Source organism: Podarcis tiliguerta (assembly GCF_965153285.1).
Source record: "Podarcis tiliguerta genome assembly, chromosome: 17".
In the NCBI taxonomy this organism is placed as follows: Eukaryota; Metazoa; Chordata; class Lepidosauria; order Squamata; family Lacertidae; genus Podarcis; species Podarcis tiliguerta.
In genome coordinates this window covers 3,191,723-3,205,239 of record NC_139550.1, presented here as the reverse complement: position 1 = coordinate 3,205,239, position 13,517 = coordinate 3,191,723, and the positions used below count along the sequence as shown (strand labels likewise).

The following is a 13,517-nucleotide window of genomic DNA, read 5'->3' as shown; positions in this document are numbered from 1 at the left end:
GTACGCCGGCTCCCTCAGCCAGTAAAGTGAGATGAGCGTTGCAACCCCAGAGTCGGTCATGACTGGACCTAATGGTCAGGGGTCCAAGTTAATGGGCATTGCCATTCAAATGCTGTTGTGTTTGGCAAGTCTTCCCTGCACCCCCCCTTTTATACTTTATTCAGTTTGGCACCCCTGATTACAGAAGACACAGAGGCACTTTTAGAAACGTGAAGTACATTCGATAAGTCTCTCTGCTTCTTACATCACCGCCGGCAAAGAAATTATGCCAGCCAGCGCGCACGCGCCTCCTCTCCGCGCTCGCTCGCGGGTTCTTTCGGAACATCAAAGGGAGGCGGCGGCGGGGAGGCGGGGCCCGCGTGACGTCACGGGGCCAGTGGGCGGATCCCCCTCGCGCCCCTATAAAGAGGCCGGGGAAACGGCTGCGCCGCCGCTGCGCGCTCTGACCTTCGCAGTTCTCCTTCGCATCCATCTAGGCGGGCGGCCCCGGGGCACCAACCACCACCGTCATCATGTCGCCCAGGAAATTCTTCGTCGGCGGGAACTGGAAGATGAATGGCGACAAGAAGAGCCTCGGGGAGCTCATCCAGACCCTCAATGGCGCCAAGGTCCCCGCAGACACCGGTGAGCCGGGGGGGGGAAGGGGAAGCCCCGAAGGGGCGCGATCGGGCGCGCGCTTAGCCTTAGGGGAGGGGAAGCCCCCGCGCCCGGGTCTGCAGGCTCCCCGGAGGCGCTGGCAGGAGGCAAGCGGGGCCACCGGGGGCCACATTTAGGATCGGGAACCGGCCGGGGGCGCACGCCCCGCCGAGCCCTGCCCGTCTCCCCTCTTGCGCCCCCTTCGCCATAGGGGAGCGCCGATGAACTCGCGCAGGGGGAGAAACAATGTCGAGATGCCTGCGGTTGCCGGGGGTTGGTCTGGATGACCCTGCGGGGTCCCTTCCAGCTCTAGGAGTCTGCGATTAACGCGCTTAAGGCTTATCGGCAGCGGCCTCTAATGGGATGGAGCATGAGAAAGGGGAGCCGGTGAAGGAGGCCGGCCGGTTTCCCTGGCCCGCTCCATCCACCCCCTTCTTGGCTGCAGCGGTGCCTTTCCTAGGGTCTCGGGAAAGGGCGGGGGAGGCGCCCGGATGCCTGGGTCCCTCCCTCGCCCCCGCCGCGTGCTCGCCCGCACGTACTCCAGGGCCGCCTCTCCCGGCAGGCGAGCTGCCTTCCTTGTCTCTCTCTCTCCTTCTCTTGCCAGGAGGAAGGGAGCCGAAAAAGCCTCTGCGCCCCGGAAAGGAAACTTGCTACATACTTTTTACTGCTTCTGTGTTTAACAGCTTTCCGGTCGGGCAGAGAAAATAGGCTTTTCTTGCTACATTATTTCCTCGCCGGGAAATACTGCATTATTGTACTATAAAAGAAAGAAAGAAAAATCCGCGGGCGGAACGTGTCGGCAGGTTCAAAAGGCCGAAGAAATACTGTGGCGGGCAGTTCCGAGGGTGCTGTTCAACTTAAGTCTGATTCAGAGTAGAGCTGTTGAAATTAATGGAGTCATAGTCATGGATGGGTTTTCCAGGGAGGCCAGCATAGAACAGCCGAGGCCTAAGCACAAGCTCAGAGCGAAGTTAATTGTTTCAATGCAAAGAGGATTAAAATACAAGTAGATTTTATATTACTAGTAAACGGGTCAAGTGCTGGTGATTTTGTACTGATAGTTGTGAGAGGAGCAGATTTTCTCCTTGCAGAGCAGTTGTGTAAAGCACTGCCTGCACATTTTTGCCTTCTCTTGACCTCCTTTTGAGAAAAATGAAAGGTTAAAAATCTTAGAATACCTTTGAAGGAGCTTCCTCTATCCCTACAGTCTATTGCACAAGGGCAACTAGGCCCACTATTAGTCACCCTGTGTTCAGAGAGAGCGTGCCCGCTGGTCACGTGGCACAGAGTGCTTTGGGTGCTGTGTTCATGACCACCCACCCTACAGTTAACTGGTGGCTTGCAGTGGACGAGAAGCCGGGAAATAATGTGACCAGTCCTCACAAGGGCCATGTAGCGAGAGGGAAAAGGGATGCAGTTGAGGCCTGGTCTGCTGCAGAATTCTTTGTCTGAACAGGGCTGGCACGATGCCCAGTTCTCAGGCAGCGAGACTAGCTAGCCCGTCTGCCTCTCTTGCTTTTGGTTGGCATGGTTGTGCCAGCGGGAGACTCTGCCTGCAGCATGGACTCCTTGCCTGGGGGCAAAGGGGATGCCTGGACCAAAATTTGCCTGGCAGATCCTTTTCGCTGTCCCTCTCGGGTTAGAAAAGGGCAAGGTGGGGGCATCCTGAAGAAATGTCAAAGGGTCTGGAGGAGAGGGTTCCTAAATATAGGTGGCGGCGCAGCTGCCTAAAAATACCAGCTACTGTACTTGGAGTTGGGAAACTCTATCCCTGCAGCTTGCTAAAGGTCAGGAAATGGGCCTCCAGATGAACTATATGGGGGGAGGTTGATCTGCTCAGTTGCCCCAGATATTCTGTCTCCTCCATATTATATGGCCTCCTCAGGATTTGAGCAGATCTGAGAGCCAGTGTGGTGTAGTGGTTAAGAGCGGTAGTCTCGTAATCTGGGGAACCGGGTTCGTGTCTCCGCTCCTCCACAGGCAGCTGCTGGGTGACCTTGGGCCAGTCACACTTCTCTGAAGTCTCTCAGCCCCACTCACCTCACAGAGTGTTTGTTGTGGGGGAGGAAGGGAAAGGAGATTGTTAGCCGCTTTGAGACTCCTTCGGGTAGTGATAAAGCGGGATATCAAATCCAAACTCTTCTTCTTCTTACCTCCCTCTGTTGGAGATGCCACTGCGGTGTCCCCCCATGCAGACTGCATCGTCGAATTGTAGAGTTGGCTGGGATCCTGAGGATCATCTAGTCCAACCCCCTGCAATGCAGGAATATGCAACTGCCCCATACAGGGATCAAACCTGCAACCTTGGCGTTATCAGCGTCGTGCTCCAACAAACTGAGCTATCCAGTTGTTGCTTTCTCTTACCCGCTATTTGCCAGCTGGCTAAGCAAGGCTTCCAGCCACAGAACAGCTTGTAAAAACATCCAGGATTATGTTGCTAGGTAAACGCTAGGCTGCCCGCACCCCAAAAGCCCCCTTTCTCAAGAAATAGTGTAGCAGTTCTTAAGATTATTGGTTATAGGGAATAGGTTTGCCCTTTACCCCATGGAGTCAGCTTTCAAGTTTCTGACCTTTGCAGCGCCCACAGCTTCCCCCCCCCCCCCCACTTATTAGGTTTCCCTCCATCTTTATAACCTCTTATATATCTATGAACATATGAGACTGCTTTGTCCTGAGTCAGGCCACTTGTCTGTCTAGTCCTATTTTGCTACCTCTTTTGACCAGCAGTGGCTACCCAGGATCCTGTGCAGAAAAATGGCTTTCCCCACCCCAGTAAGATCTTTTTTAACTTGCAAGTGTTCTACCCCTGAGCTCTGGCTCCAGCCTGCAAAAACAAATTATAAGTCTCAAGTTTCTCTTGACCAGGGCTCACCAAACATTTTCAGCAGGGGGCCTCCTGTCCACTGTCTCTCAGACCTTGTGGGGGGGCCGGACTATATTTTGAAAAAATAATAATTCCTGTGCCCCACAAATAACCCAGAGATGCATTTTAAATAAAAGGACACATTCTACTCATGTGAAAACACGCTGATTCCCGGACGTTCTGCAGGCTAGATTTGGAAGGCGATTGGGCCGGATCCGGCCCCCGGATATTAGTTTGCCTACCCATGCTCTTGACCCTCAGACAGGAATTGTTTCAGGATTAGAGCAGTGCAGAGCAAGAAGGAATTTGCCCCACCCAAGAAGGATGCTATTTGTACTGCCTTGAACCCAGATGTGTCTGGCACATCTGCTTCCCTGTGACCCTCCGAAAATTGGGATCATGATCACTGGTCAGGAACACTGGGATTTAAAGTCCAGCATTCAGAGGACTACTGGTTCCTCATCCCTGGTCAATAGGATAGGGTTGGTTTTTAAAAAAATAAAAATAAATAAATCTATAATGGCAAATGACAGCCAATCTGTTTGCTGGTTAACCTTCCTGAAGGTAACTGTTTAGACTGAGACATAAGATTTAGTGTAGATTTCCATTTTCTCAGTGAAAACTATTTGGAGGGAGTAGATGCATTTAACCTCATTGAAAAACTTACCAAAGCAACTCTTTTATTACTTGGGCTTTTTCAGCAGTATCTCAAAGATTCGGCTTGGGTTACAAATATATCCTTTGTCACTTTTCGCTCTTACAAAAGTAGGCCAGGCTGTATTATTTTGTGCAGCACCTCTAAGATTCAGCTCTTGGCATAAGATTTGGCCGGCATCTGAGAAGGGAAGTTCTTTTTGTATGGAAAGTCAAGGAGAGAGCATCTGTTGTCACTCAGGCAGGCCATGTTCAAGTGAGGCGAAATTTCGTTGCTGAAAGCCTTTGACATCCTCTCTTCGCATTTGTAAATTTAAAGATCAACAAAAGAGCATGTAAGTGTTAAGCAAAGAGGAAAATTGCCAAAAATATCACTCCTTCCTTTCTTCTCCCCCCTCCAATGACCTAAGGCTCCTTCCAGAAAACCCCCTAAAATACGTTCATCTCCTTTCCCCCACCTGACATGAAGATGCATTTTTAGAAAGCACTTAGCAAATTTAGGACAATCTCTTCCTGGTTGGCACCCTGTAAAATCTATTAACACCCAGTCACTATCAGGAAGACAGGATTTGTAGACTTTGTCTTTGTTAATTTTAAGCCCAACTTTTTGATTTCCAAAAAGATCCCGTTTTCCCCTCACAGAAACTCCTGTGGACTCTGCTCTCCACTCCTTCCCATGAGCTGCCCAAACCCTTACCTGTCTTCTGTTCTGAAACCCAACCAGGTCCCCATTTCTAAGGAAGGTAAAGGGACCCCTGACCATTAGGTCCAGTCGTAGCCGACTCTGGGGTTGCCGCGCTCATCTTGCTTTACTGGCCGAGGGAGCCGGCGTACAGCTTCCGGGTCATGTGGCCAGCATGACTAAGCCGCTTCTGGCGAACCAGAGCAGCGCACGGAAATGCCGTTTACCTTCCCGTTTGAGCGGTACCTATTTATCTACTTGCACCCGAGAGTGCTTTCGACCTGCTAGGTTGGCAGGAGCAGGGACCGAGCAACGGGAACTCACCCTGTTGCGGGGATTCGAACCGCTGACCTTCTGATCGGCAAGTCCTAGGCTCTGTGGTTTAACCCACAGCGCCATCCGCGTCCCATTTCAAGGGAAACCTATGCTCTTTCTTCCCCTTGCTGTGCACTTGTTTTCTCTTTAGTTGCCTCACCCCCAAATGCAAACCCCCCATGAAACTTTTACTTCTCTAGCAATGCCCCCCACCCAAGTCTTGCAATTGCCTATTCTAATTCTCACATTGGGACGCGGGTGGCGCTGTGGGTAAAACCTCAGCGCCTAGGACTTGCCAATCGCATGGTCGGCGGTTCGAATCCCCGCGGCGGGGTGAGCTCTCGTCGTTCGGTCCCAGCTCCTGCCCACCTAGCAGTTCGAAAGCACCCCCAAGTGCAAGTAGATAAATAGGTACCACTCTGGCGGGAAGGTAAACGGCGTTTCCGTGCGCTGCGCTGGTGTAGGCTTGCCAGAGCAGCTTCATCACTCTGGCCACGTGACCCGGAAGTGTCTTTGGACAGCGCTGGCTCCTGGCCTCTTAAGCGAGATGAGCACGCAACCCCAGAGTTGGACACGACTGGCCCGTACGGGCAGGGGTACCTTTACCTTTTAATTCTCACATTAAACCTTTCCCCAGGCTCCACAAAATCACTATGCAAATGCCATTCCAACTTCCCCATCTCTTTTTAAAAACAATTTGCCCTTGTCACATTCATTTTCCTTCAGGTGCCACCTTTACACCTTCAGCCAAATCTCCCCCTTCGCCTCATTTCAGCCAAATTCTTTCTCTCCCCCCCCCCCCCACTTTCCACAGGCCAATTGTCCTACAGTCTAGTGTGTTTTCAGGTCTGCTTTTAGAACTGATAGCTTTAACCCCCCAAATTAGACTATTGTTCAAATGCTACCAGGTATGATGAGACAGGAAAATCACTTTTGATTGTGTTCTCCCTGTTAACTCTTGGAGCGCTGAATTCTGAGGTGCATTCACAATTGATCATGAAAGGCGGAAGTCTGACTGAATGTGAGATGTGCAAGCAGCACACTTAATAATGGCCATCAGTGTGCTGTGGGGCTTGTGTATAGTGCTGTGGAGGCCTCATGGCGCCATCAAGAGAGAGGGCCGCAGTGTTTGAAACAGGGTGGATTTGATTGAAATCAAATTGATTTAAATCACAATTTAGGCAACAAGACTCATTCTTGCTGGTATAATCTTAATATTTACAACCAGATGAAGGTTTCCTTTTTTGGAATAATCTTCAGAGTAGTTTTTTACAGTTATATCAAAAATTACTGATTTGGTTATACTATTAGAAATACACAGACAGATAATTGTGAGATTATTGTGAGGTTTAATCAGCTAACTGTTTATATTTGGACAACTTTTCTGCTATGTTTTATTGGAAGGAGAAAAACAATCATTTCCTTAACAATTTAAACAATTTGTTTAACTAAAACAATAACATTATAGCATATGCATCCATTTTTTGTTAACTGATGTGGTTAAACAATTTAAAAAAAAACACAGACTGAGTTTTAGCACACATGAAAAACTTAAAACAAATCCTTATTTCCTGTTGAATAGCTTTTGGACTATAATGTAACTTAAATAGAAAACTATCTTTAGAAGTATTTTTTCTCCAAAAGCATTTTTTGAAAATACAATTTTTATTTTTTTAAAAACCATTTATTTTTATCCACCCTGGTTTGAAATTAACCAGGCACATTTTGCATCTGACTTTCAACCACTTGCGGCGACCAAGTGTAGATGTCTGGTGGCGCGTGCCTGGGGATCCTTGGATCTGGACCGCTTCCACACACTAATACCCCATCCTGTAGCGGTGGCATCAGTTATATTTTATCTGCATGGAATGAATTTCTCGAGCCCATTTGCTTTTCCTGAGCAGCCTGAGCAGGAGCAGTCACGATTAAGAATAAGAGGTCCAAATAGGCCAATATACATGGGGACTGTCCTCAATCAAGTGACTCTTCTTCTTTGAAGTTCTTAGCCTAGCTCACAATTGTCATCTGAACTAGCCAGACGTTTAACAGAGAGTCAATCGCTGTCAGTCCATCCTTTGAAAAACAAGACTTTAGAGTTGTCTTGCCCCAAATATCAACTAGAGTAGACATTCCGTTTTGGCAACTGTGAGCCTTGGTTTTAAGGAACCATTTGGTGCCTAGCTTATATACAGTGGTACCTCGGGATGTGAACAGGATCCATTCCGGAGCCCCGTTCACATCCTGAATAGAACGTAAGACATGATGGCGCGTGCGTGGGTCGCGTTTTGCTGCTTCCGCGCATGCGCGTGATGTCATTTTGAGCGTGAGTGTCGAAACCCGGAAGTAATGCGCTCCAGGTTAAGAACGGACCTCCGGAACGAATTAAGTTCTTAACCCAAGGTACCACTGTATCTGAGATTCTAACACTTGGGAAGGGGAGATTGGTGGCGGAAGGAAGGGAAGGTTTATTTTCCCACGGTTACCCTCTGAACCTCATGGCACGACCAGTAGAGTTGACCCACGAGTGTGTTGTGTCCAGCACCCGAAGAGTGAGTTGGCCTTGGGGTGGGAACAGTCTGCAGCCGAGAGACTCTGTGGGGCGCCTGCTTCATCCTAGACGCTTTTCTCCCTCTCGTCCCCAGAGGTCGTTTGTGGTGCCCCCTCCATCTACCTCGACTTTGCCCGCCAAAAGCTCGATGCCAAGATCGGTGTGGCCGCCCAGAATTGCTACAAGGTGCCTAAGGGAGCTTTCACAGGAGAGATCAGGTTAGTCTGCTGGGACTCTGGGGGCCGGGGGCCACAAAGAACTGGCATTCCTTTAGCGAGGGGTAATTTTAAAAAAGTAAATAAGCATTTGGTTTTCACCCCCGTGGCAGAACAGATGGTGTGATTTCTTTCCTGGTCTGCCCTAACCATAGTTTAGAGGTCCAGGGCTCTAAGGAAGTCAGACTCTCCTCCGCCAGGGCCTTTTTAGCGATGGCTCCAACCTGGTGGAATGCTCTGTCCCGTGAGACTAGGGCCCTTTGGGATTTAACCTCCTTCCGTCAGGCCTGTAAGACAGAGCTATTCTGCCTGGCCTTTAGTTTGAATTCAGCCTGATCTTTTATTTCCCTTCTCTTCCCTTCCCCCTCCCCTTTTTATGAAGATAACCCGCTCTGAGACCCCACAGCAAATTCTCCCCTGGCCTCCTCGCTGGCCCAAGTGGGACCAATTCAGCCAGCTAGCCCTGAGGATTATCTGATTGATTTTTGAATTTTATTGTTATTCATGTTTTTATACCGTATTTTATGCTGCTTTTATAATTAAGTGTTTTAAATTTGTTGTTAGCTGCCCTGAGCCCAGTTTTTGAACCGGGAAGGGCGGGGTATAAATAAAATTATTATTATTATTATTATTATTATTATTATTATTTCCTTCTGTTTCAGCCCAGCCATGATAAAGGATGTTGGCGTCACCTGGGTGATTTTGGGACACTCTGAGAGGAGGCATGTCTTTGGAGAGTCCGACGAGGTGGGTGATCTAGTAGATTTCTTTTCCTCCACCATCGCTGGGCTAGGAATCACCTGCAGCAAGGAGGCGTGCGGAGACGGTATAGTTTGTATGGGACTCTGAAGCTGTCCTCCTCCCCCTTTTCCAGCTCATTGGGCAGAAGGTGGCACACGCCTTGGCTGAGGGTCTGGGCGTCATCGCCTGCATTGGGGAAAAACTGGACGAGCGAGAGGCTGGCATCACCGAGAAAGTGGTATTTGAGCAGACCAAGGCTATTGCTGGTAAGAGGGGACTGGGGAACGTGCAGAAGTTTCCTTGGGTTTCAAGCGATGGGAAGGGAAATGCTTTCGTTTGAAATAATGGGGCAAAACGTTTGGTAATAGATCATTCCGTAGGCAGGAAATGCCATGTACACTAGTGGCCAAAACCTTTTGGGGAAAGTGTGTTTTTGAGGTTTGATGGCTCATTTATTTTATTTTAGTAATACCATAAAATTATATATCGATGGAAAGGTACCGTATTTTTCGCTTTATAGGACGCACCGGACCACAAGACACACCTAGTTTTTTTTATGGGGGGGGGGAATCAAGAAAAAAAATCTTATTTCCACCCCCAGCCCCAAAGAGCAGCAGACAGGCTGTGTGTAGCCTGTCTGCTTCTCCCAGAGCTTCTGGGGCTGTCAGGGGAAGCCCGGGTCCCCCCCCCCCCCCAGCCCCAAAGAGCAAAGAAGCCAAGACAGTGAGCGGGATCCATCCCGCTGGCTGTCTTGGCTTCCTCTTTAGCCGCGGGGCTGGGACCCCAGCCCCAGAACAGGTCAGGGAGCGGCGGTCCCTTCTCCCTCCTGGGGAAAAGCCCGCAAGAGCCGCACGAAGCTTGTGTGTGGCTCTTGGGGGCTTTTCCTGCCTGCCTCCCCCCCTTGCATTTGCTCCATAGGATGCACAGACTTTCCCCCTTAGTTTTTAAAAGGGGGAAAGTGCGTCCTATGGCGCTAAAAATACGGTAATTTAATGAAGAATGCAATGCAACAAAGCTTGTTCGGTTGTCTGTATTTAGCAAAAGTTAGAGCCAAATAACCAGAAAAAGGAAGCACAACTTGCTTACAGTAAATGCGTGCTCAGAGCTCCTTAAAGTTCTGGATAGCACTAACTTTTAAGTGACCCAGGTTTTCTCTCATTACTTTGGGTTCTGGATACATTACCCCAAAACCTGAGCCCCATGCAGGCATTTGTCCTCATGTGCTCTGTATCATGGGTTTTTTTTGGGGGGGGCAGGGGTGCACATTCAGGCCTCGTTTGTCCCCCGCCCCCCCCCCCCCGCATGCACTGAAGCTGAATGTCTCCAGCTGGGAATCTGCTCTTTTCATGGAGGCTTCCAGCTTTATTTCGAATCCCTCTCGCTCAGCAGAGCATGAGACTTTTGATCTCAGGGTTGTGGGTTCGAGTCTCACGCTGTGCAAAATATTGGTGCATTGCAGGGGGTTGGACTAGATGACCCTCGGGACCCCTTCCAACTCTACAGTTCTGGAGTTCTACCTTCATAACTTGATGGGAAATTTAGAGATGTCTAATCTTGGTGCGCCCCACCCTGCAACTGCCATCCAACTATACATGCTCTTCCCAATAGGTCAAATTGTGCCTGACTACCTCCCCCCGCAAAAAAACCCCCACAATGCTCACTGTCCCCCTCTCTTGTCCCCAGACAACGTGAAGGACTGGAGCAAAGTGGTTCTTGCCTATGAGCCAGTTTGGGCCATTGGGACTGGTAAAACTGCAACTCCTCAGCAGGTACGGATGTGGTTAGCGAGAACCGTGTTCCCAAATCTTGTTTCCCTTTGGAGGTGGTCTTGGCATCAGAGGATGGGGAATATCCCTGAGCCCCACTCTGAGACTCTGGACCCGATGGCCTTTAGCTCGCTGTGAGTAACACGATTCTTGCCTTTTGTTAGGCTCAGGAGGTTCACGAGAAGCTGAGGGGCTGGCTGAAGAGTCACGTGTCCGATGCTGTTGCACAGTCGACTCGGATCATCTACGGAGGTAAACGGAGCCCTCCCCTGTTCGCAAAGCAAGTGTGGCAAGAGTTTGCCCTTTCCCCCTATCGATCGCACAGCAAACATCCTGTTTCAGATGTGCGCCTCTCAAACAGAATCTCAAAGGGGCACAAAGTTAATTTGCGTGTTCGTTGTAGTTCCTTAGCTGTTACAAGCTGTAGTAGGGCCAGTTCAGGCCACAAGAACTAAAAAAGCTCCTCAGCAGATATGGATGTTGGTAGGGAGGAAAATGTTGCCCAAATTCACTTCCCTTTTCTAAGAGATGGTTCGTACTGGAGAATGGAAAATGTCATAAGCTGAGCTCCTTTGTAGGGTTTTGGTAAGGATTGCCAAAGACAATCCTTGAATTGAATAATGAAACACTGGCAATTAAAATTAAAGGAACCGCAATTCAAGTGCAGAAGCTGCGCCCATCTTCTCGCAGCTTGCCGTGGAGAATGGCAGATTTAATTTGGGAGGGATGGTCAGGCCTATGGAACCGCCTCCTCAAATTGCCATCCCAGTGTAGCTGTTGGCGAGCAGCAAGCTTTCTGTGTGGTTTTTAGATTAGGACAGCATGGTTTCATGACCAGATTGACCCTGCTGCCAACACTAACAATTAAGGTAGGCATAGAAACTTAAAAGAAAACGTGAAGAGAGTTCATCTGTAAATACATAATTTAGTTGCAGATAAGTGGTTTGTGAGGAGCTGCGGGTGCGGGTTAGAAGAAGGGTTTTCTTAAAAGGCAAGGTGGGGTAGCATTTATATGCTACTTGCTTGTGGTGAAACCTCCACAGTTTGCAGTGGTTTGATCCAACAGTCAGCCTAGCTAGTATATGTAATCGTGCTACCTAATTTGGAAAGCATGGCTGCTCTGAGAGGAGACAATTCAGAGCAGAGAAGCAAAGGGAAGCGGTGGGGCTTAACCCTTCACCTGCCTACATTGCTCCAAGGTGCTCTCCTTGGGTATATGTGTTTGTGCGTGCACAATTTTATTATAGCAGAAAAGCTGGACAGGATTTAAGGACTCCTGCCACCTCTCCACATTATCTTTCCCAGAGCAGTTTTGCTTTTAAAAGGCACTGTGAGGGGGTCGCACAATTAGCCTTGGAAAAAGGCATGTAGCCAAAGACATTGTGTTTTTTTGGTCCTTATCTGGTGTGTGGTTACTCCTCCCTCCTTGGGCATTTTTTAAATAATAATAAAAAATGGGGATTGTAATCCTTTGCAGGTTCCGTCACTGGCCCCACCTGCAAAGAACTTGCCTCCCAGCACGATGTGGACGGCTTCCTCGTCGGTGGGGCTTCCCTCAAGCCCGAATTTGTAGACATCATCAACGCAAAACACTGAAAGCTGCCGCTCGGCGTTCGAAGTGGGGGGGGTGCAGTTCATCGCGGGCGGAAGACACGGCACTGTAGAAACCTGCGCCCACCCTCTGCACTTGGGTCACACGAACTCCCCTTCAAGTCCCCCCTTCCCATACTTTGCTGTTAATTGTCCCACACGGCTGCTAAACACAACGGTTGCCAAGGCATTTCTCGGTTAGCTGCAGGCAGGCCTTTGTTTACTTCCCCCTGTGCTGGAGGGACAGGGCTTCCTGCCTTGCTCTTCTCCCTGTAAGCTAGACAGAGGCCTGTTTTCTTCTGATCAATGTCTAGTTTTGCTGCCTTGCTGAGGGACGGGGCCTCTTGCCTCTCGCTTCAGCCGAGTTGGAGTCTTTACCCAGTGGCTTGTGTTGTGTGTAAGATGTGCGTCCGTACTGTGTCCCACCCCCTAAGCCAACAACGAACAGAAATAAAGAAAGGGAAACGAACGTAAGGCTCTGAAATCTGTTGCCACAACTACAGTGTAGCCTGCAAGATAATTTATTATTAATTATCATTTACATTCCACTCATCTGGCTGGGTTTTCCCAGCCACCCAGAGTGGCTTCCAACAAAATATTAAAAATACAATAAAACATCAGACATTAAAAACTTCCCTAAACAGGGCTGTCTTCGGATGTCTTCTAAAAGTCAGATAGTTGTTTATCTCTATGACATCTGGTGGGAGGGCGTTCCGCAGGACGGGTGCCACTACCGAGAAGTCCCTCTGCCTGGTTCCCTGTAATCTCACTTCTCACAATGAGGGAACCGCCAGAAGGCCCTCAGCACTGGATCTCAGTGTCCGGGCTGAACGATGGGGGTGGAGACGCTCCTTCAGGTCTACTGGGCCAGTGACCATTTTGCTTTACTGTCATGTTATCCTGCGTTTCCCGTTAGCACTGATTTTCATGATTTGTTGGTGGGCCATGAGCTGCTTCTGATCCTCTGCCAGGCAGGCTCACCTTGAGTCATACGGAGGAGAACGTGGTGCGGAACTTGTCCAGGCATCAAGATTTTCACATAATGTTTTGGGAGGAATTATTCTCATTTTCACAGTGTCTGGAGGAAGGAGTGAAAATGTATGGCGGGGGGCAAGAATGAAGAGTTCTGTTTATTGGCTGCTTGGCTGGAGAGCTCCACTCCCCACCACAAATACAGGGAAGGAAAACTTTGGATTTCATAATTTCAAAGCAAGCTGCCATGTGCAGCTTGGGTCAAGTCTATCCCTCAGCCATACCTTTCAGAGGTGAGCAGAGCTGACTGCTGCATAAGCCGGAGAATGCAGCATACAAAAATGAAGGCAATCATATTTTAGAAGAGAAGAGTTTGGATTTGATATCCCGCTTTATCACTACCCGAAGGAGTCTCAAAGTGGCTAACATTCTCCTTTCCCTTCCCCCCCCACAACAAGCACTCTGTGAGGTGAGTGGGGCTGAGAGACTTCAGAGAAGTGTGACTGGCCCAAGGTCACCCAGCAGCTGCATGTGG

The 13,517-nt window shown here is 49.3% G+C and overlaps 1 protein-coding gene across 1 annotated transcript; it reads left to right on the top strand.

Annotated features, from left to right (window-relative positions):
- Positions 1-369: 369 nt before the first annotated feature.
- On the top strand, positions 370-12,479 carry TPI1 (triosephosphate isomerase 1). The gene is made up of 7 exons (XM_083420697.1): positions 370-624; positions 7,793-7,916; positions 8,576-8,660; positions 8,788-8,920; positions 10,338-10,423; positions 10,585-10,672; positions 11,898-12,479. Exons 1-7 carry the CDS (start codon positions 513-515, stop codon positions 12,014-12,016), a joined length of 747 nt encoding a protein of 248 aa, XP_083276823.1. The 5' UTR covers positions 370-512; the 3' UTR covers positions 12,017-12,479.
- The last annotated feature ends 1,038 nt before the right edge of the window (positions 12,480-13,517 follow it).

Coding starts and splice junctions, on each gene's coding strand:
- TPI1 (XM_083420697.1), top strand. CDS start 513: ATGTCGCCCAGGAAATTCTTCGTCGGCGGGAACTGGAAGATGAATGGC. Junction 7,917..8,575: donor GCTTTCACAGGAGAGATCAG/GTTAGTCTGCTG, acceptor CTTCTGTTTCAG/CCCAGCCATGATAAAGGATG. Junction 8,661..8,787: donor TCTTTGGAGAGTCCGACGAG/GTGGGTGATCTA, acceptor CCCCTTTTCCAG/CTCATTGGGCAGAAGGTGGC.